Consider the following 22,537-nt stretch of genomic DNA (forward strand, 5'->3'; position numbering starts at 1 on the left):
TCAAAGAACTCCAGTTATTATAAGGTAAGCAATTCTTTTTTGAGTGCTTGTCCATAAGTATTCCCTGTTGGTGACTCACAAGCAGCAACCTGATGGAAACAGGTAGGTGCTCAGAGTCTGCTTAAACGAAGATTGCAGTACAGCTCTGCCAAAAGCAGCATCAGATCTCAATGCTTCTACCAAGAAATATTGTTTGGTAAAAGTATGGCTTGAACTCCAAGTAGTTGAAATGGACACGCTTAGCACAGAAGCCGTGGAAGCCGTCCAAGTGCACTGGAGCAAGCTCTAATCTGAGTTGGGGATCTCACCTAGCTAATTCATAACAGCTCTTACTACATCACAAAACCCACTTGGAAAGCCTCTGGGCTGACAGAACTTTTCTCTCAGAAAATATAGAAATGTAAAGAATAAATAGTCATGGGGAAATCCTGAAGGATTTGGTCCTTTGTAAGTAAAAGGGTCCTGCAAACCTCTAAGGCGTGCAGCCTAGCCTCCCCTGGATTAGTATGTCATTTCTAAATGAACATTGGCATATTAATCAGTTGGTTTAAAGGAAAGCCCATAAATCCTTTCGCTAAGAACTTGGGATGAGGTTTAAGCAAAAATTTATCCCTCTGGTGTCTGCCATATATTTTTACCAGATTCCAGGAGAGCATTATTAATGGGAAGTGCCAACTGACCAGGCATAGAGAATCTCCAAACATTTGGGAGGATTTTGTACCTCTTCCACAAGTTTCTTGGGAGCCTATATGTGTGGACAGATCTTGAAAGCTCTTGTTGACATACAGATGAGATGATCTAGAGAGGACTACCACCTCATCCAAGGTCAGGAGACTATAGCCTCAGAAATTGGCTGATCCTCAGCTTGACGGTGATCCTCCTCAGAAAACGCCTCACATTCATAGGTTACAAGCCTAAATTCCTGAGAACATATAGGGGAGGAGGTTCTCATTCTAGCAGGCAGCGCAGAGGTGTGATGTCTTGGGAGGTGAATACTCCAGGGGTTTGAATAGAACCATGCTGGAACACTGTATGGAAATGGGGCAGGGAAGCACAAAGGGTACCAAGACATATGCCTACTCCACATCACATTTGAGACCTTCACATAATTAAAACCTCCTTAATTCCTTCTCAGAGTCACAATACCATAAGAAGGGACCCTTGGAGAACAAGTATGGGAATGTGTTAGTCAAAAGATGAAAACAAGCACTCCAGATTATATTTTTTTGGTTGCGGGGGGGGGGGGGGGTGTAGCAGGGGAAGGTGGAGGGAAGCATTCCTGGAATCAGAATGCTAAAATTTGCACATTAATTCTAGAGGCCATCAGCACTGGGAAGATAATCTGGGCCAATGAGGCCTTGAGCATCAGTACCATGACCCGTGGAGAGCAGAGGAGACCGATTCCTCCAAGAGCTGGAGATCCCTCAGTACTATACATTTTCTTAGTATGGACAGGGACGGTGTTACAAACTTGAGTGCAGGAGAAGAGAGTATCAGGGTTGATGGTAAGGACATGCCCAGTACCGACACACTTGATGCTGAAGAGATTAGCATCAAGAAGAGCAGTACCAATGAGGCTGATACCATCACAGATGGCATTGAAGCACTCAGTGTTGAGGTTACTCTCAATGCTGTGGCCTCTGTACTGGAGGAAGTTAACTTTGATTCCCAAAATCATGCCAGAGCGATAGTACTGTGCTGCCTTAGAGATATTGGGGTACCCAGATTGGGCAATGGAGTCTTTTTAGAATGGGAGAAGTGAGGTGACTTAAGGCTTCTTACTGAGGATGCTCATTGGGGGATCGGGTCTATTTTTCCCACAGAACTGATACTCCTTTTTTTCTGATGACTTTGTTTAAAGTTCTAACGGAATGCAAACCCGGAATGGTCTTAGAAGATGGAGCCTGGGAGCTACTGGATCCAAACTCACAGGAGCACTTCTGGAATGTCGGGGGGAAGAGGGAGAGGAGGTCTACCCTGCCCAGACTGAGACTGCTCCATGCAGCCAGCCTCAACAAATATTTCAAGACACGTCTCCCCAAACCTTTAAGGTCCTTTTAGAAAAGACCTTGCACACCAAGCATGTGTCAGGGATACGGGCTTTCCCATATAGAAGAGATGAGGTATCTGGTACGCCTGTCATCAAATCGCAATTGCTGCCTTTCAGGAGGGGCAAGAGATTCACATAGATTCTGACACTGCCTGATTTTGTGGGGGGAGAACCACTAAATCCTGGGGCCAAGAATAAAATCCCAATCTGAGAAAAAACGAAATATGGAAGGAAAAACTTCCAAATACCAATACAAATATCTAAAGTGGTGGTTCTCAATCAGAGATACTTGTACCCTTGGGGCTACGCAGAGGTCTTCTGGGGATACATCAAGTCATCTAGATATTAGCCTAGTTTTACAACAGGCTACACAAAAAGCATTAGCGAGATCAGTAAAAATTAAAATATACAGAAAATGACTCATTTGTACTGCTCTATATGCTATGCACTGAAATGTAAGTGTAATATTTATATTCCGATTTTTTATTATATGGTAAAAATGAGAAAGTACACAATTTATCACTAATAGTGTGCTGTGACACTTCTGTATTTTTATGTCTGATTTTGTAAGCAAGTAGTTTAAGTGAGGTGGAATTTGGCGGCACGCAAGACAAACCAGACATCTGAAAGGGGTACAGTAGTCTGGAAAGGTTGAGAGCCACTGATCTAAAGTTTGCCAGAAGGCAACCACCCTAACCCTCTATAACTAACACTAATCTACATACAATTAACTGTAGCAATTACGAAAAAAGATGCTTCAAGATGTAGGACTTGTAGTAGTTCTAGCACTGAAGAGCTCCACCTCCCAGCCACAGGTGGGGAGAAGGAACTGAGTGGCAATGGGGCCCAGTCCACCCTCTATGACCTCAGTACAGTAGCACAAGGACACTAAGAGTATGTCTACCCAGAAAAGAAAAACCCGCAGCTGGCCTGTGCCAGCCAACTCAGGCTTGCGGGGTTTGGGCTGTGGGGCTGTTTCACTGCTGTATAGATTTCCAGGCTCGGGATGAAGCCTCAGCTCTGGGACCCTCCCACCTCGCAGGGTCCTAGATCCCGGGCTCCAGCCCAAGCTCAAGTGTCTACACAGCAGTGAAACAGCCACACAGTCCAAGCTCCGCAGCCCGAGAAGCTGGCACAGGCCAGCTGCAGGTGTCTAGTTGCTACGTGGACATACCCTAAATGTACATACACTTCCTCCCAATGGGCATTGCTGGCCAAAAGACACTGATCCTGAGCACAAGGTGCAAATGTGCCCCAAAAGCAAAATACATATAGGGAAGCAGTCAAAGTAGAATTGTCATCTGGCTTTTAGAAATCCTCAACTCCTTGGGCAAGATCCTGGCCCTACTGAAATCAATTAGAGTCTTCCATTTACTTCAATAGAGCCAGAATTCCAGGCTGGTTTTGCCAGGCTGCTATTATGATCTGGGAGGGGTTACAACTATTTTGGAGGACAGGATTAGAATTCAAAATTATCTTGACAAACTGGAGAAATGGTCTGAAATAAATAGGATGAAATTCAGTAAGGACATGCAAATTTAGGAAGAAATAAATCAATTACACAAATACAAAATGGGAAATTATTGCATAGAAAGGAATACTCAGAAAAGGATCTGGGGATTATGGAGGATCACAAACTAAGTAAGAGTCAACAATGTACTACTGTTGCAAAAAAAAAATGCAAACATTCTGGGATGTATTAGCAGGAGTTTTGTAAGTAAGACATGAGAAGTAATTCTTCTGCTCTACTCAGCACTGATAAGGCCTTAACTGGAGTACTGTGTCAAGTTCTGGACACTACATTTTGGGAAAGATGTGGACAAATTGGAGACAGTCCAAAGAACAAAAACGATTAAAGGTCTAGAAAACCTTTGAGGAAAGACTGAAAAAATTAGGTTTGTTTAGTTTGGAGAAGAGAAGATGGAGGAGACACATGATAATAAAACTTCATAGTACATAAAAAGTTGTTATAAAAAACAGGAGAATGAAATTGTTCTCCTGATCCACTATGGACAAGACAAGTAGTAAACCTCCTTAAATTGCAAGGGAGGTTTAGGATAGGCATTAGGACAAACTTTCTAATTGTAAAGGTAGTTAAGCACTGGAACAAGTTACCTAGAGAGGTTATGGAATCTCTATCACTGGAGATATTTAAGAACAGGTTAGACAAACGCCTGTCAGGGGATGATCTAAATACTTAGTCTTGCTTCAGCACCGGGACTAGCTGTCCTATCGAGGTCCCTTCCAGTCCTGCAATTCTATGATTAGCGATTTCTTAGAAGACAATTACTTACCAAGTTCTACTTCAATCGAATGGTTTTTTGGATAAATAAACTCTGGTGGTGTCTTCTTTGGGCCCTCTAACAAAAATTTAAAAAAAAAAAAGATGTTAACAACCAATGGTCATTACCCTTACTACAACAACTGCTATGCTACTGGTTTTACAATGGTTCTGTTTTATGGGTAGTTGACAACAAAGTCATCAAGTACTGAATATTAATGCACATAAAGGTCATTTCAAACTTTCCAATATCTGTAATAATAGATTTCTTGTTATTTAGTTAAAGGATTTCACTCTAGGCTCAAACTAAGCATAAGTTTCACCTTATCTGTAAATATGCAAAAATTTTCAGATTTATAGGAATAAAACTATAGGAAGCCTAATACCAAAACAAATTCTCATGATACGCACAAGGGTGATAAGAAAAAGGGAGAAAGAGGATATTTCATTGACCTCTTGGATGTTCACCACAAACCTATGTTTCATGTATGTTTTATCTATTCAGTAAAATAATGTCTGGACCGGAGCTTCGAGTGCACAGTAATCAGGAATTATATTGTTTTGTGTGCTTTATCAATCACGGTCAGTCTTCAGCAAGTAATAACTGTCCTTTCACCACAGGTAAAATCCTATTCTATTTAGGCTCTTCTAGAATACCAACCAATGTTATGCAAGTATATAAACCAGGGGTCGGCAACCTTTCAGAAGTGGTGTGCCGAGTCTTCATTTACTCACTCTAATTTAAGGTTTCGTGTGCCAGTAATACATTTTAATGTTTTTAGAAGGTCTCTTTCTAGAAGTCTATATTGTATAACTAAACTATTGTTGTATGTAAAGTAAATAAGGTTTTTAAAATGTTTAAGAAGCTTCATTTAAAATTAAATTAAAATGCAGAGCTCCCCGGACCAGTGGCCAGGACCCGGGCAGTGCGAGTGCCACTGAAAACCAGCTCGCCTGCCGCCTTTGGCGCATGCTGTAGGTTGCCGACCCCTGGGCTAAATCAAACAGGTCACCAAATCAAAAATCTTGAAGATGGAAGTTTCATCTCAAGCAGCCTTTTTCTGGAAGACTGGTTATTTTCATGGTGGTTCTTCTAGTGTCAGTCAGCATTTGGCACCACAACATTATACACACACAAATGCAGCAGCCATGACGCTAGCAGTGAATTCAGGTCTCAGGATGGTCAGGCATCAAGCCTGACTTTCCCTTAGATGCACACAAGCACGTCTGACAATACCAAAGCTAGTGCTGATTCTAAGGCAGTTTTCCCATTTTAGTATTTTAGGTTTGCTGGAGGCTCAAGGTTTGAAACTAATTTTTTATTGCAAAAGGACTAATGTAGCAGGCAGCGATTTTGTTGTAGTCAGCTATTTTATGCCCCAGCCATGTCTCCCTCTCCACCAGTAGTGGTTCTAGCCGATTCCTGAAAGCAAGCTGATCACCCAAGCCATAAGGATTAGTTTCCCAGCAGGTTTGCTTTCATGGTCTTCTCTCACTCTCATACATACACACAAAACACAGCCTGATTGTGTGTGTGTTTGGTTTTATGCATAAAACTCCTTTTTGGGCATTCCACTACACAAGTGCCTGCATAATAACCATCAGTTCCCCCAAACCCATCATTTTTTCTCCTTGACACCCAGACACTTAATTTCCTTTCCCTTTATCAATTCTTCTTTAGATGTCATGCTCTCCTTCTCAGCAACAGCTGGTGCTGCTGCTCACCATGGCTAAGTTTCCCTTCTTTTCTCTGACAGCCTCCCAGAGGGAGAGGGGAGGAACTAAATTAGAGTGAGCAAGAGACTAGCTGGGTAAGATGATGTTCTCAAGCCAAATCTGCTCCCACTACCTATTGGGAACCTGTCAAATGCCAAAGATGTCAGCAGGAAGACTGGGAAGCTGCAAGATGGGGCCTGAACGCCAGAACGCCTCTAGCCAAAAGCTAGATGATGGGCAGATCTGCTTCCCAAACAACTATGTTTCCGAATGGCACACTGAGCTCTGAATCCTGCAGGCAGGCACTAGAGCTGGTCAGAAGTTTTTTGACAAAATATTTATGAATCAAAAAATGCTGATTTATCAAAACTGAAACTGTTTGTGAAACGGTCACTTTAGAATTTCCTGACTTGAAAAACAAATTCAAAAAGTTGCCAAAAAGTGTTTTGTTTATACATTTTTAAAATGAAAACTTCCAGTTTTTTTAGTTCAAAACTACTTGGTTTCAAATTTTAAGCTAATTAGACTAAAAAGGTTAAAATGAAAAGGTTGAAATGGAAAAAAAGTTTTGATTGACCCAAACAAAAGAAAATTCAGGGTTTTTTGGTTTACAATTATTGGAGATTTTCAAGGTATCAAAAAAAAAAAAAATCAGGCAAAACTTTTGAACACCAAGAGTATTTGCCAGGTGGGAGAACTGTTCCCTGCCCAGCTCTAGTTGCCAGATCCTTCTCTCTGCAAAATTTAAAAAAGGTCCTAATCCCATCTTGCCCATCTCTGCTGCTGTATTTCCCATCCATGTCCTTCTGAGTCAATGTTCTGTCCCTTTTCCTATCTCCCTGCCCATATAAACCAGAAAGTTTGGAAGTCACCACAAGAAACCACTTGTGCTCCTAGTGCAAGACAGAGATAAGGTCTCAAATGTTTTAGGAGTTGCATTGAGATTTATACATTATATTTTAAATGTATAATACTTCCTTCCACACGTCTCAGGAGGCCTGTAAATACACATACATACAAATGTGTCTCTTCTCAGAGATATACAAAGCCCAGTATTCTGCCCTAAAAGGTCAACAAAACCCAGGCTCTGTTTGATCAGCTGAAGTAGCTAATCCTAGAGTCAATAATATTCCAATGGAAGTATCCCAGATTAAGCTACGAGTTTGGTTGAATGCTAAACTGACTTCAAATGCTGTGGCAAACCACAGGGATAGGAGTATCCCTGATATCAAGTACCCAAAAGCAAATAGGGAACAAGTGAATTGTTAAAGAACTGGTAGAGCAGGGGTGGCCAACCTGTGGCTCTGGAGCCACATGCAGCTCTTCAGAAGTTAATATGCGGCTCCTTGTTTAGACACCGACTCCAGGGCTGGAGCTACAGGCGCCAACTTTCCAAAGTGCCGGGGGATGCTCACTGCTCAACCCTTGGCTCTGCCACAGGCCCTGCCCTCACTCCAACCCTTCCTGCCCCCTCCCCTGAGCCTGCTATGCCCTTGCCCCTCCCCCTCTTCGCCCAGAGTCTCCTGCATGCCATGAAACAGCTGATCAGGAGGTGCGGGGAGGGAGGGAGACGCACTAATCGGGACGCACTGAGAGCGGGGAGAGCTAATGGAGGGCTGCTGACGTATTACTGTGCCTCTTTGGCAATGTACACTGGTAAATTCTGGCTCCTTCTTCAGCTCAGGTTGGCCATCCCTGTGGTAGAATGTGTTCCTATTGCCTACCACCACCAACGCAGGCAGGAAAACATGTTTTGTGCCTGCCATAATCTTCAAGTGGGTCTTGTGTGGTCCCAAACAAGCCACACTGTGGTCCATAAATCAAAGAGACATAGATTAGTGCAATAAGGACTGGCTTTGAAAGAGGAGAACAAAAATGATTAGCCAGATGCAGAGTAAAGAGGTGCTCTTGGCCACCAACTCCATTCAAGATTCTAGAAGTAGTTGCTGACCCAGAAGAGTTCCTAGCTCAGCAAATACAGGTTTTGTGCAACTTGAAACTGGAATTCCCCCTTCTGATTATGGATTACTTTTGGTTTGTGTGTGTCTTTTCGGGTGAGCACTTTGCAATTATACAGGCTGTCACAGCTACAAAGACAAAATGCCCTAAATTGTTTCCAGCTCTGCACAGACACACACTTGCTTTTTCGTTTTAAGCAAAATTGTTGATTGATAATCATGCCAAAAGCAATTTCCTCTTATTGTTTGCAGTCAGGACTCTCCTGTGCTCTCACTGGGGCAGTGAATCTGTTTTATACGGCCCTCTAAAGAGTCCAGTGGACCCAAGTGAATTCTTGAAGTGTAAAAATACTATGCAGATAGTGGCCTACTCTTGCCGAACATTGATTGTCTTTTGTCCTCAACTACTTACACAGCAGTAAGAACAAGTGACAGTTCCCTATATTACCATCATCATTACAGGTCACCTCTTTCACATCTGTGTATTGAGACACTGAAACACATGCACAATTATGTAGCATTGGCCTTCAGTAAAATAAAATACTGCAGTACCAACAAAATTATTTTGGAAGCGTACTAGCAAGAGTAACAAGTCATACACTTTAAGCCCTGGACATCATTTGCTCTGTTATGTACATTGAGATTTGTTATGTACATTTGGATTCTGGTAGTTTAAATTTCTTCACTAGTTTCCGCTAAGCTATTGTCACATGGTCTCTCACCCTTTCCTCACAAAGAAACAGATCTCAAGTCCAGGGTTTTTTCAACTGCGGTGGTAGACCTTTTTCCACAAGGGGATTGAAAGCCTTAATTTGATCCAAAATACAAGTAGGGTAAAGAGTAATTGTTCCAACACAAAATTCTATTGTAGTTTATTTCTAACATTCTGGGGAAGAATAATTTAGAAAAGTTTCAATGCTTTTAAATTTTACAAACCAGCTGAAAGGTGAAAGATTAGAAGTACTGTGGCATGCCAAAAACTAGCTCTATTAATGCTAAACTTTAACACAGGAGAGCCAAAGATATAAAAAAAAATAAAAATCAGAACATATTACCTTCAACGTCTGCATAAATGGTTCGTGAAACATTATGTTGTATTCCCATACAAGTATATGTTGTCTGGCACGTGTAGTTTCCTTTGTCATGCATAGTTACATTATTAATCGTAAGATAGATGTCACCCTTTCGAGAGAGAAATCTGTTGTCCTGCAGTAATCCAGGCTTACATTCCTAAATAAAGCAAAAATAGCTGTGATTTAGGAGCACTAATAAAATATTGATTATTAAAGCATTTGCACACAAAAAGTGTTATTTGAACCATGCAAGATACAGCTCCCTGCCCATGGTGTATATACTACCAAATATTCTCCGAATATGGGAAGGTAGTTGTCAAGTTTAATATGAATTTTTAATAACTGCCAATTTAATGTACAGAGCTTTGGTACTGAAACTCTTAAAATAGACTGACGTATAGGTAGTGACACTATTAAGACCTAAAGTGAAATGGTTTGTTAGAGGATTTGTTGGGGTTTTTTTTTTAAATAAATAAAATGGGAGTAATATTCAAAAACAAAAGTAATTTTGAATTGAAAAAAGTCAAGACATTTCATTCTGAAAAAGTCAAAATGCAGGGTTTTTCCCAAGCTGACACAATTCAGTGAACTCAACACAAAAATGTTTGTTGACCCATGTGTTTTTCAAAAAAATGTTAGTCCAAAATTTTTTAGCCAGCTCTAGTTGGGATATCTATCCAGATATTTAACCTTTACAGCATATATTGGTGCTGTTTCTTAGCTGGATGGCATAGTCATTTAACTAAACTGCAGGAGCTAAGTGCTTTCTTCCTACAATAAGAGACCACGACTAGAACTCATTTCTTATTCATGGCAGTAAATAACGAGGCCCTTGACTTAATGGGTTTTATTTTTTGTTTGTATTCTGGAAGAAATTATGTTTTCAAGCATCTAAACAGATTTTTCATTATGTTCTCTTCTGATTAAAACACTGTTTTACATGTTTTCCAATGAAACTTTTAAGAATAGTCTCTCATGGTACTCTAGGGAAATGGGTAAGAGAGAGACTTAGTTAGGAAGCACATTGCATGGCTGAATCATCATTTTGGTCTTGATATTAAACGAACTGTGTATTCTTTAAGTGATGGATTACTTTAATTTCCTACAGAGTGCAGCAAGGAGGTGTTTCTAGGAGTATTAATTTAAACTATAATTTTTAAAGCACTGTAGGTATTCCCCCTCTCCCCCAACCTAATCACAGTGCATGCAGAAAGATGCAATTTCTCCATTAACTAGACCCCCCAAAACCATTTAAGACTTTGAAGATCAACAATTTGAATTGTATCTAGAAGCGAATAGAAAGTCAGTGCAGTTTATGAAGCCCAGGGATGAAATAAATGGAGTGACTTACTGGAACGCTGGGGCCAGCTCTGGCCCCCGGAAGGGGCGGGGCTGGGAGGGTCAGAGCCAGCCCCAGTCCACCTTGTAAGGTAAGGGCCCCTCCTTCTTCCCCCCCCACCAACCGGGATAGCAGCAGGGGCTCCGGGGGTTATTTAAAGGGCCTGCAGCTCCCCTGCTTCTATCGCCCCGGTCCTTTAAATAGTCCCCGGAGCCGGTGGCAGGGCTCCAGCAGCTATCTAAAAGGGCCGGAGGCCCGCAGCCGCTACCCCAGGGCTCCAGCAGCGGGGCTCTAGAGGCAATTTAAAGGGCCTGGGGCTCCAGCCACTGCTGGGAGCCCCAGGCCCTTTAAGTTGCCCCCTGGGTAAGCTGGGCTGCCCCGGTATAGTGCACCAGCTCTTGCCGGTACGCCGTACCAGGGCATACTGGCTTACTTTCACCTCTGATGAAGCCCCAATATAGCACACTCCTTAAAGCCAACCTCACTAAATAAGTGGACTACCGCATTGTGACAGCTGTTGATTTTCATGAGTAAATCTCTTGTACAACACATTATTACAATCCAGTTTGGTGACAAATGCATAGATCACTGGTGATCTATATTGGAGTTGTATGTCACCACAATGTATATGCTAATAGGAATATGAAAAAAAAAATAAGTTTGGCCACTAATGTCTAAAACTACAAAAGCACTCCTAAAACTGTATGCCCACCTATCATCAATGAGGCTGAATCCCTACTCCTCCCCCCCCCCACACCCCAAGTCATTCATACACAAAGATGCCACTTCTCTAGATGCTTCCTCAGGAAATCACCACCACCTCCATCTTGCCTAGATTGAATTTCATCCAGTTTGCTCTCATCCTAGGCTCCATCAGAGACACAAGCACTTGTTTCCCCCAGACAGACAGAGGACCCTCTACAACAGGGCTTCTGAGTTTTGACCTTTACACAGAAGGCCAGTTGTTCCTCTAGATAATTTAGCTTGCTTTGGGACCAGAATCTACACCCTTTCAGGCCCGTGTGGCCTAAAACGTGAGATACTTTCCTGTTACTGGAGCAGAAGATTTAACAGCTTTGATGAGCTTTATTTTCTTTGAAGCTGAAGCTGCACTAGCAATGTAAAGTGCCAGAGTTATTTAATCTTTAGTAGACAAAGCACATCCAACAGGTTTTTAAGAATTGTAAGCTACAAAAGAAAAGTGATCCAATTGCATGATTAAATGTGTTCATCTACTTCATATTTTTAACCAATTACACATCAAAGTAACATATAGCAAGATCACACTCACATTTTTCAGAGTAGCAGCCGTGTTAAAGCTTATGCTCTAATAAATTTGTTAGTCTCTAAGGTGCCACAAGTACTCACATTTTTGATGCTGAAATATTATGGACTATCTTACAATTTAAGTATAGATCAGAATCTTTTAGAATATTCTTTGGAAAAATAGAGGGGTTGGGTTTTTTTAAATGTAAATGTAAGCACATTCTTATTATGTTTCCTATCATATTCCAGTAGATTTGGCAAGTTAGGTACCCATTCACATTACACAGAAAAAAAATCTTGTCTTTTTCCATTACCATGCTCAGTTAACTTACCAGAAGCGTTAAATTATATGATAGGAAATGTTACAGTAAAAATACATATACACAGTACCTTATACCATTGTATTTCAGGTGCAGTATTATTTTCATCATTAAAATATTCCAGATCAGGACATGTAATCTTTCCACCAATTGATGTAAACACTTTTTGTTTATATATAGTTTCTCCATTAAAACATAAGCCATCATTGTTCTTAAAAACATTTAGATGTATATATTCTTTGTCAGGGCTGTCAGAATTCCTGTAATGAGAACAGCAACAAACTTGACCATTACTAGTACTTCCCATGTCCACAATAATGCAAGTCAGGCTCTAGATCCCTGACTGGAAAGGCAGAAATGAGACTCCAACCAGAGGTTAAGATTTTCAAAAATGAGTAAAGTTGGGCTCCTAAATCCAGATTTAAAAAGGTACCCATTTCTGAAAATCTTGGCCAGAGTCTATACCATTGCTGATCAGTGTTAAAGGTTTTGTGAAGTGACTAATTCCTTTCCCCAACTCATCTAGAGTCACTAAATAGTCTGAAAAATAATTCAAAGGAGAGAAACATGATCAAAGACAATTTTTACATTATCAGGCTAAAATTTCTTTTTTTATAGTTTACTTTTAGTATTTACATGAGTTTGAAATCAAAGTGAAATTGGAAGGAAAGAGGTTAAACTTGGTCATTGCGAGGGCTGGGTCACTTAAAGAGTAAAAATAAAAAAACTCAAATGGGTTGTTAGTAATCTCAGAGCTAAAAATCTTTAAATTTACAGTTCATGAACAGTGGACTGTTTAACTCTCAGCAGAAGAGAGAAACTGCTTTTGAATCCTGTTAAGTTACATGCTTAAAGTATGGATCTCAAGGTGAAGCAATTTTAAACTAGGGAGTCGTGAAGATACTGATACAGATATCACCAACTTGGGTGGAGCCCCAAGGGAGCTGCAGATCACAAATCTAAACAAGTGGAAGATCAGTGTTGTTCGATGCTTGTTGGTGCTTAGTTTCTAGACTCTTTGCTTGCCAGACTTAAAGTTCTAGAGGATCTCTCAAAAGGAAGGGGTTGTAAGTTTTAAAAGTTATATCACTCTCCTTTTGTTTGCAAATTCAATGTGTTGAAAGTTGGACAGGTGAAACAGAGGCTTCAGAAATATGTCTGATGCCCAATAGGTAGGGCCCTACCAAATTCACAGCCATGGAAAACGTGTCATGCAGACAGCTGGTCTCCCAGTGTGAAAGCTGGTCTTTTATGTGCTTTTACCCTATACTATATAGATTTCATGGGGGAAACCAGCGTTCTCAGATTGGGGGTCCTGATCCAAAAGGGAGTTTCGGGGGGGTCACAAGGTTATTTTAGGGGTGTCATGGTATTGCCACCCTTACTTCTGCACTGACTTAAGAGCTGGGCAGGCGGAGAGTGGCGGCTGTTGGCCGGGCACCCAGCTCTGAAGGCAGTGCCCGGCCAGCAGCAGTGCAGAAGTAAGGGTGGCAATACCATACCATGTCATCCTTACTTCTGCGCTGCTGCTGGCAACAGTTCTGCCTTCAGAGATTGGCTCCTGGCCAGCAGCCCGCTGCTCTCCGGTTGCTCAGCTCTCAAGGCAGCGCCACCACAAGCAGCTGCGCAGAAGTAACTGCAACCCCCCATACAATAACCTTGCAACCCTCAACCCCACAAACAACTCCTTTTTGGGTCAGAACCCTACAGTTACAACACTCTGAAATTTCAGATTTAAATAGCCGAAATCATGAAATTTATGATTTTTAAAATCCTATGACTGTGAAATTGATCAAAATGGACCGGGAATTTGGTAGGGCCCTACCAACAGGGAAAATGCACTTAAAAAAAATGTTCAAGATAAGGTTTGGGTTATATCACTGCTGTGCAATCAGGACCCATCTATATATTTTTCTTCCCACAGAATGGGGGAAAATAAGAGGTGCCTAACAGACTATTGCTAAAACTCAAAATTGAGTATTTAGAAACTGGGCAAGCCCGACTCCTAATTGAGTTAAAATTATGCTGGATTGCTTGACGGGATATGTAAGCGTTGCACTCCCTCTCACCCCAATGCTTGCCAATTTTTGACAAGTTGCCACTTCAAAGGTTAATGGGATATATAGCCTAGGGTCAGGGGCATAAATCAGAAGTTCAAGCTCTGAGCATGCCCAGTGCTATTTACCCCTCTAAGTAATGCCTCCAGACTATGTCATTCCATTCGCAATTCAAACCTGGTGACCCTAATTCACGTCCTTGTGACACAGATGTGGTATTACTTCAGTGCACTCTGGATTGGGCTACTTGAAAAGCTTATGTTGACAATAGCCAGTGTGCAATGAAAACATCAGAGTGAAAAGAAGAATTTCTGCCCACGCACTGCTGTACTTTTTGGAAAAAAAATCCTGTTGGTACAGAATGAATATTAGGCTTCATTTCTAATATATAAAATCCTAATGTAGGCAGAGCCCTATGAACAAAACTGAGCTTCTGTCACCCTATGAAGTAAGGAGAAGTGGGATTTTTAAATCCCAAAGGAAGATGAAAAGAATTGCTTTACTTCCTTCTTTGCTTCTACAGTCCTGGCTCTCTCATTTAGGATGAAAGATATTCCAATCATCATCATCATGAATCTGGCCTCTTAAAAAAAACAAAAAGCCTAAAGAGTATTTGGCAAAGCAGTCTGCATAACATGGTGCCTTGATTTTCAGTAAGTTATATTTCTTTTACTGTTAGTATTTTAATTCATACTTTAAAATCTTGTTTAGCGAGACATGTAAAGCTATCATAGATAGCATTCTTAAAAAGCATTCTTACAAATATACACTTCCAAAAAAATTCAATTAGTTAATAGTTCTAAAGGACTTTGATGAAAAACCATTATACAAGCATAAAGTATAAATTTTAAGCCAAGTTCTACTAGCATGGAAGAAACTCAGATATATCAGTATAGTATCAAACACACACAGACCTGAAAGGCTGTCTAACTGCTTCCATACAAATATGTAAAAGAAAAAAGTCTCTATACACTGGATTAACACCAAAAATACATTTTTGTACTTTGTGTGAGATCATTTTTCCCTTTTGTAGAACAATTTTGCATCTAAAAATATTTCTAAAAATACAGGCCCTTACCTTTCATTACATTCATAAAGTCCTGAATCTTCTAAAGTTGCAGGAATAAACCAAAGCAAATTATCTCGCTGATGGATTCTGGAATGTGTCTCTGTAGTTATTGGTGTATCACTACCATTTCTATACCAAGTCAAATTGTAGTCAGAGTGAAGTGCTGGACTTTTAGCTATTTGACAACGGATAGCAATAGGCTCTCCTACAAGTACGAAATGACTAGACAGCTTGCTTTGTTCTTTAAAAAAAAAAATTAGAAATTATCAAAATTGTTTGCTTTTTTGTTAATTTTTCCTTAATTTTACTGGCAGAGGTAACTTAAATTATTCCGTTACAAAGATACAAGACTGATTAATAACTATTTATATTATTGTTTGCATTTGTTTAGCACCTTCCATTTGAGGACTTCAAAACATTTACAAGCTTTAAGTCACACAGTACTCTTTAAATAGGTGGTCATACAACAGATATATTTAACTCCAGTAGCCTCAATATAAAGAGTGGTATATAAAGATGTCAAATTCATTGAACTTCATGATCTTCAGGATGTAATTTTCCTGTTCTTTTTATTTAAAGACAAACAGTGAATTTTAGTACTCATACAAGATACTAGATTGGCAATATAGAAATTGTCACAAGTACAGTACAGTACAGGCAATCGCCGTGCAAGTTTCCCCCACAGTGCTCTGGACAATGTGACTCAATTCTGACCTGGTGGGACAAATCCAGGCTGGAGAGCACATTTCAGTGGTGGTTTCTGACACTGGAGAACATGATAGGCAAGAAACTTGATGAAGATCTGAATCTGCAGCATGTAACATGACCAGGTGAGGTCAGTAGCAAGTCAACAATTCAGACCAAGTAGTCTTTGGTTTTAGCTTATATCCTGTGACCAGTCCTGCAAGTTGCCATCTCTCCACCACACTTCCAGATTTTGGCAGACGTTGCTTGAGCATTACACTATATGACATGCCAAGCATAAGTAGGACTTCAATAATTATGATTGTGTAACGAGTTAAGGCAAGACAAGACGTCCTTAAACAAAAGGGCAGGGACTGCAAGCACTCAGCCAACAATGGAAGATAGAACAACACAGATCTGCATACCCAATGACAGAGATCTGCATACCTAACATTTTTAAGAGGTCAGTTTAACCACAGCCATATAAACAGAGCAGGTCAGTTGGCCACAGAACCGGTTTCACATTTTTTCTTACTTTTGTAACACTGAGTGTCCACAATACTTGATAAAAATTGAGCCTTACGGAAAAGCTTCTAAATCCATGATGCACTGAATTGCTGTACATATCCAGAGTTTAATTTTTAAAGAGGAAACCCACATCCATATTTTACTACATAGAACCTTAAAATTAAAATTTTCCACTTACCAGTTTAGTCCTCCTTTCTCCCCCCCATGCTTCCATGCTGTTTGCCAAATAATTTAAAATATACTCGCTAGTTTTCTATGGAGTACAAATCAATTTGGATCTGTTCAAGACTGTTCTTGTTAAGAGGGGAGAAGAACGTTATTGCTCTGTGCAATCCTAATTTCTATTAAGGGACTTGTATCTAAAGAATTTTAAATCAGTACACAAGTAAACTGGGAGTTACATACACAGTTTCAGGACCAGACTTACATTATGCCCTCTAAGGCTGCCAGCACTTTAAATGTTACAGTTTACATAGGATTGAAAAAAAATTATTATTATTATTATTATTATTTATCTATAGCTTTACTGAAATACCTAGAGCAGGGGTGGTCAAAATGTGGCTCACGAGCCATATGCGGCTCTTTTACCGTTAAAGTGTAGCTCACAGAGTGCCCCCCCATGCACCCCCGACCCCATTCTCCACCTACAAGACTGGGGGTGGGGACCTTGGGACCTCTGCCTTTCAGCAGAGTGGTGAGGCAGGGACTTCTGCCCAGCGGAGAGTGGGAATCTCGGGACTTCTGTCCCTTGGAGCATACGTGCCAGGGTTTGGGGCTTCAGCCCCACTTCTGCTGAAGCCCCAACTCCCATCAGATGCCTCCCATGGCGCTGAAGCCCTGAGCCCCAGCATGTGCACCCTTGCTCTCGAACTTCTGAAGGTTGTTGAATGCGGCTCGGAGGGTCAGTAAGTTTGGCCACTCCTGGCCTAGAACCATAACACTAGTCATTACAGGTTTCAGAGTAGCAGCCGTGTTAGTCTGTATTCGCAAAAAGAAAAGGAGTACTTGTGGCACCTTAGAGACTAACAAATTTATTAGAGCATAAGCTTTCGTGAGCTACAGCTCACTTCACTGCTACTCTGCGAAGTGAGCTATAGCTCACGAAAGCTTATGCTCTAATAAATTTGTTAGTCTCTAAGGTGCCACAAGTACTCCTTTTCTTTTTACTAGTCATTAGGGGACCTTGTACAACATGTAACCACCTTAGCAATAAAGGCACAAAAAGTAAGATCTGGTCGCTGCATTATACTATCATGAATTTAGAATTTCACAGACAGAAGAAATAGTTAGAAAAGCCACTGACTTATATCCTCACTGCGAATTTTGAATTTCAATCAATTGTTCGCAAAAACAGTATACTTTTTTTCGCTTATTTTACTGAGATACTGTGCGTACTTGACTTCACATATTAGCTCCTTCTGGAATTTTTGAGTGTTTTGGATAAATACATTTGAATTAATAAGAAGCATGAGAATGTTATTGGAGGACACTGTGAACTAAGTCGTTTAATCTGTCAAAGAAAGATGAGCCTTGCTATTCACTAAGCACAATAGTTCTACTTATTGGGATATTATAGATGCTATAACAGTCAAAGAAAACTCTCTTCAGTAACATAGTTCATGCTCCACTCTACTACAAAGAAATGCTAAACAGGATTTCTATCCTATGTCCTTATAGCTCCATGGCCAATGAAAGACATTCTTCACTGTGACAGAAGTTAAAGAGAGTTGTGACTTCCAAGTAAATATAGGGATAGGTTTACAAATTCAGTCTTCAACTCTGCAATCCTAAACCCAAAAAGCAAAACTCTACTTATGACTGGAGCCAGAAATTCCCCGCTAATAGATGCGCAGCTATCACTGTCCAGGACATTCTGAGTAAGCTCAAAAGCACTATCACCTATATGGATGATATGTACCACTGGTGTGCTGAGATATTGCACACCTCAGGTATGCAGATGCTAGATCGTAAACAATGCTGTTATAAAAAGGCCATTTTAATTCTAGAACTAAGTACTTTTAAGAAAGATTAAGATAGCTATTTTTAAAAAAAAAGTTTCCCTCTATATTTGTACAGTTTACATTTTGATACATTTACAAGTCTGTTGGTCCATGCATCATGCAGTCATCATCATCTTTGGTACAATGACACCCTAAAAAGGGCATCCAATCAATACACCCACACCTCTGCTATGGCAGAGTGCAAGACAGCCTTCTCTACTGCGCTATTACTTAACTCATGTATATACTGAAAGTAACTCATTTTAGAAATAATTCAATTATTAATAAACATGTTTGACTTACCAGCATTGAATGAAGAAACAAAAGGAATTATACAGCAAATGAACCACAATGGAGATAACATGTTTTGCTACAAAGAAAACAAGATATTTCATTAACATGCTAGAAGTGTTCAAAGTGCACTGTAAATTTTATTCTGTACTATACCTACTATACTCACTGATCCTAAAATAAATGCAAAGGCACTAAGAAAAAGAGTATTCATCCCTTTGGGGAGGAGAAGCAGGTGTGCTGACCTAGCACCTTCCTCTGGAAGTTTTAAATCATAGCATTAACAGATCCACACACGGGGTGGTTTACACGTTTTACCCATGTACCTATATCAGTAAGGGGTGTGATTCATCCGACAGTTATACTAGTGAAAGCCCAAGCGTAGACCCAGTTATACTGGTATAAAACAGTCTTATATAGTTAACTCCCCACTTAACGTCCTCTCGCTTAACGTTATTTCGATCTTATGTCCCTGCTCAATTACAGAACATGCTCCATTTAAAGTTGTGCAGTGCTTTGCTATATCATCGTTTGGCTGCCTGCTTTGTCCACAGCTGGCAGCCCCCTCATCAACCCCCCCGATGTCCCCCCCAGCGCCTCCTGCCCACCAGCAGATCCCGCAGATAAACGCCTTCCCCCTCCTCCCCATGCCTCCTGCCCGCGGTAATCAACTGGCTTGCAACATTCAGGGGGCAGGAGGGAGGAGTGAGGACTCGACGAGCAGGCTCCCCTCCCTCCCCTGCCTCCCGAACACCGCGAACCAGCTGATAGCCACGGGCAGGAGGCAGAGGAGGGAGGGGGGAGGCTGCGTGCACACGTCACAAGCCAGCTGATTGCCACAGGCAGGAGGGAGGGGGAGGAGCGAGGATGCAGCGCACCTCCCCTACCTCCTGCCCGCAGCAATCAGTTGGCTTGAGGTGTTCAGGAGGCAGGGAGAGCCTGCGTGCCATGTCCTCACTCCTCCCCCCTGAATGCCTCAAGCCAGCTGATTGCCACAGGCGGGGGGGGGGGGGATGACTGAGGATACAGCATGCGGAGTAAAGGGGGAGGAAGGGGGGAAGAAGAGTGGGGGTTTGGAGGAAGGGGTGGAGTGGGTGGGCCGAGGGTTGAGCTTGCAGAGTAGGGAAAGCTGCCATTGCTGCTGCGCACCGTGCTTCTCCTAGCCTACAGCACCTTCAGCCTCCTTGCCTGCCTCATTGTCTCCAGTGCCAGTGGGCTGTGGTGGGGGCATCTCCCAACTACACTACTGTACTGTACGGCAAAAAAAATTCCCTGGAACCTAACCCCCCTATTTACATTCATTCTTTTGGGGAAAAAATTGGATTCACTTAACATCGTTTCACTTAAAGTCACAATTTTCAGGAACATAACTACAACGTTAAGTGAGGAGTTACTGTACCAGTACAGCTTATTTCAGTTCCTTTTTATACGAGTATAACTGCTTCTACAGTAGAGCTTTTTTGGTCTTAACTACACCAGTGTAGTTCAAGTGGCAGAACTTTTAAGTGTGGACAAGTCTATAATTCTCTGTTGGAGGAGGACTCCAGTGCAAAACTGAGATGAAGGAGCTCGTTGCTACATTTGTATCTCATTATTAATTACTCAGGACTATATATTCAAGAGGTGGCAGACAAGTTATTTTAAGGACTAATCTTGTCTGTGTTTTGGTTCTGTAATTTGCATGTCTGGATTTTCAAAGGAAAGATAGGTAGACTTTCACTGTTCAGTGCTGCAGGTTTCTATTAACAACCTGGCATGTTCTGTGCCCTTTTTGCATGTCAAGTCTCATCAGCAATCTTCAAACGTTTCTGGCTATTGCCAGTCTTGTAATTAGTTGTGCAATCCTTATATGAAAGCTGATTTTAAAATTATGTAATTTTGTTATACAGTGTATGGGGGTATTTTACAGGGTAGATAACAGAAATAAAAAAATAGCAAAGGATGCATATACAAACAAGCAAAGCTCCAGACGTACTTGGAATATATTAAAACATGTTCGCAAAAAAGAAAAGGAGTACTTGTGGCACCTTAGAGACTAACAAATTTATTTGAGCATAAGCTTTCGTGAGCTACAGCTCACTTCATCGGATGCATTCCAATGAAGTGAACCGTAGCTCACGAAAGCTTATGCTCAAATAAATTTGTTAGTCTCTAAGGTGCCACAAGTACTCCTTTTCTTTTTTGTGAATACAGACTAACACGGCTGCTACTCTGAAACCTATTAAACATGTTGTCAGTTCAAACTTCAAACAGCTCATATATAAGGTTCTACAGTGCATTGGGAAGAATTAGCTGTTCTTAACATTCATGCTCCAGTTAAATGCTGGAGAAGATGAATACCACAGTTTTTGCATGCATTAGTGTGCATAACCAAGCTCAGCTAATAGAAGGAGCTTCCTCTGTAAATTTCTCTGACAAAAAACAATGATGACCAGCAGATCCCACAGCTCTGAAGGCCTGACTCTTCCTCCTTTCCCCCAACTCATAGGCCTGCTTTCTCTAGAATTAGTCTCTTCACCTCAAAGCATAGTGTCAAGCCCTCTCCCAACCCATCTGCTGGTAACCAGCTTCCAAGTACCTTGCTCCTTCCCATTATGACAACCGCCTCCCTTCCAAGTAATAAGGAAATATTGCATCATTTTCGCTAAATTAATCACATTTATTTTAATGTAATATCCTCCCTAACCATTCTGTTTCTGTCAGAGGGAAACAAACAGCACTATGTGTTCTGCCAGTTTTCCACTTGCGTAGGTCACTGTAGAAGCAGCAGTAGAATTCATCCACCCCCAAGTTCACTCTCTGTTCAGCTAGGGAGGTTTCATGTTCATTTTTGGACTCCACGGTATTTTTTTTTAAAGAAATGTTTGTGAAATCTTAATACGTAATCAAAACCAAACAGCCAACTGCTGCATCTGAGCTGAGTTTTCTAGTGACAGTCACACAAATAAGTTTTGGGGGAAAAAAAAAAAAATTTCTGAGCAATGGGAGATTATGCATAGATTCTGAAGGTAGGACAAGAAAAAATTGGATTAATCTGCAGCAATGGAGATTGAGGCTAGATATGAGGAAAAACTGTCTAACTAGAAGGACAATTAACCACTGGAATAGGCTTCCTAGAGAGGTTGTAGAATCCTCCCATCATTGGAGGTTTTTAAAAACAGGTTAAACACCTGTCAGGGATAGTCTACCTGGCACTGCCTCAGTGCAGAGTGCTGGACTTGATGACCTCTCGAGATCCCTTCCAGCCCTGCATTTCTATGATTCTAGGATTCATTCAAGAGAACTTGAGGGCTCTATTACAGAATTTAACAACTTCCAAATGTGTCCTCCTTTCGGATTTGTTGCTTGAGAAAACATTCATACCTTAGTCTTTATTTAGCTCTCTAATATGTATTTTTCCTGACATATGCCAAGGGGCGGGTCACCATCCTTGAAATTTAGGTTTACCTGAAAAGAGAAACAAATCTTACAAAAGTGTCAAATGCATCATGCAAACAAAAGCATACCAAATTTCCAAAGGCAAATTTCCAGGGTCAGTAAGTCATCAAAGAAATATCTTCAGTACTATAGAGCAAGATACTTTTTCGTTTACAGACCTGTGGGTAAAACTGGACCAGGTATTCATGTATAGACCTCAAAAGAACGCCATCTCTACCACCAAATTCTTCAATTTTTAAATATGACTACTGAGATACAATTTAGCAAAAAGGTGGCGTTATGCAAGTGTCAGAGTTAATGCCAACCAAAATCAGGAAGGGAAAGGGGGAAAAAAAAACCAGATAAAGAACCTGACTGTGAAAGCATACTGTCTGAGAAAGCCACCCCTCCCCACCCTGGAGGACGAACTACTAGACATTCCAGTGGGATCTATACACAAAAACTGCACCAGGTTAACTTGACATATT

General features: G+C 41.0%; 1 protein-coding gene across 12 annotated transcripts in view; it reads right to left on the reverse strand.

The window, feature by feature from the left end:
- LOC119852824 (interleukin-1 receptor type 1) overlaps positions 1-22,537 on the reverse strand; it is an 80,551-nt gene that overhangs the window by 15,401 nt on the left and 42,613 nt on the right. For 6 of the 12 annotated variants that reach the window (XM_043514051.1, XM_043513923.1, XM_043514009.1 and 3 more), the window contains 7 exons: positions 21,996-22,079; positions 18,645-18,711; positions 15,844-15,937; positions 15,139-15,370; positions 12,074-12,263; positions 9,061-9,235; positions 4,345-4,410 (listed from right to left, as the gene is read on the reverse strand). In XM_043514051.1, coding sequence (XP_043369986.1) covers positions 4,345-4,410; positions 9,061-9,235; positions 12,074-12,263; positions 15,139-15,370; positions 15,844-15,937; positions 18,645-18,650 — 763 coding nt within the window. In that variant the 5' untranslated portion in view covers positions 18,651-18,711; positions 21,996-22,079. The remainder of the gene's footprint in view (positions 1-4,344; positions 4,411-9,060; positions 9,236-12,073; positions 12,264-15,138; positions 15,371-15,843; positions 15,938-18,644; positions 18,712-21,995; positions 22,080-22,537) is intronic. The other 6 variants (XM_038394666.2, XM_043514241.1, XM_038394676.2 and 3 more) reach the window with 1 other exon arrangement.

Source organism: Dermochelys coriacea, chromosome 1, assembly GCF_009764565.3.
Source record: "Dermochelys coriacea isolate rDerCor1 chromosome 1, rDerCor1.pri.v4, whole genome shotgun sequence".
In the NCBI taxonomy this organism is placed as follows: domain Eukaryota; kingdom Metazoa; phylum Chordata; order Testudines; family Dermochelyidae; genus Dermochelys; species Dermochelys coriacea.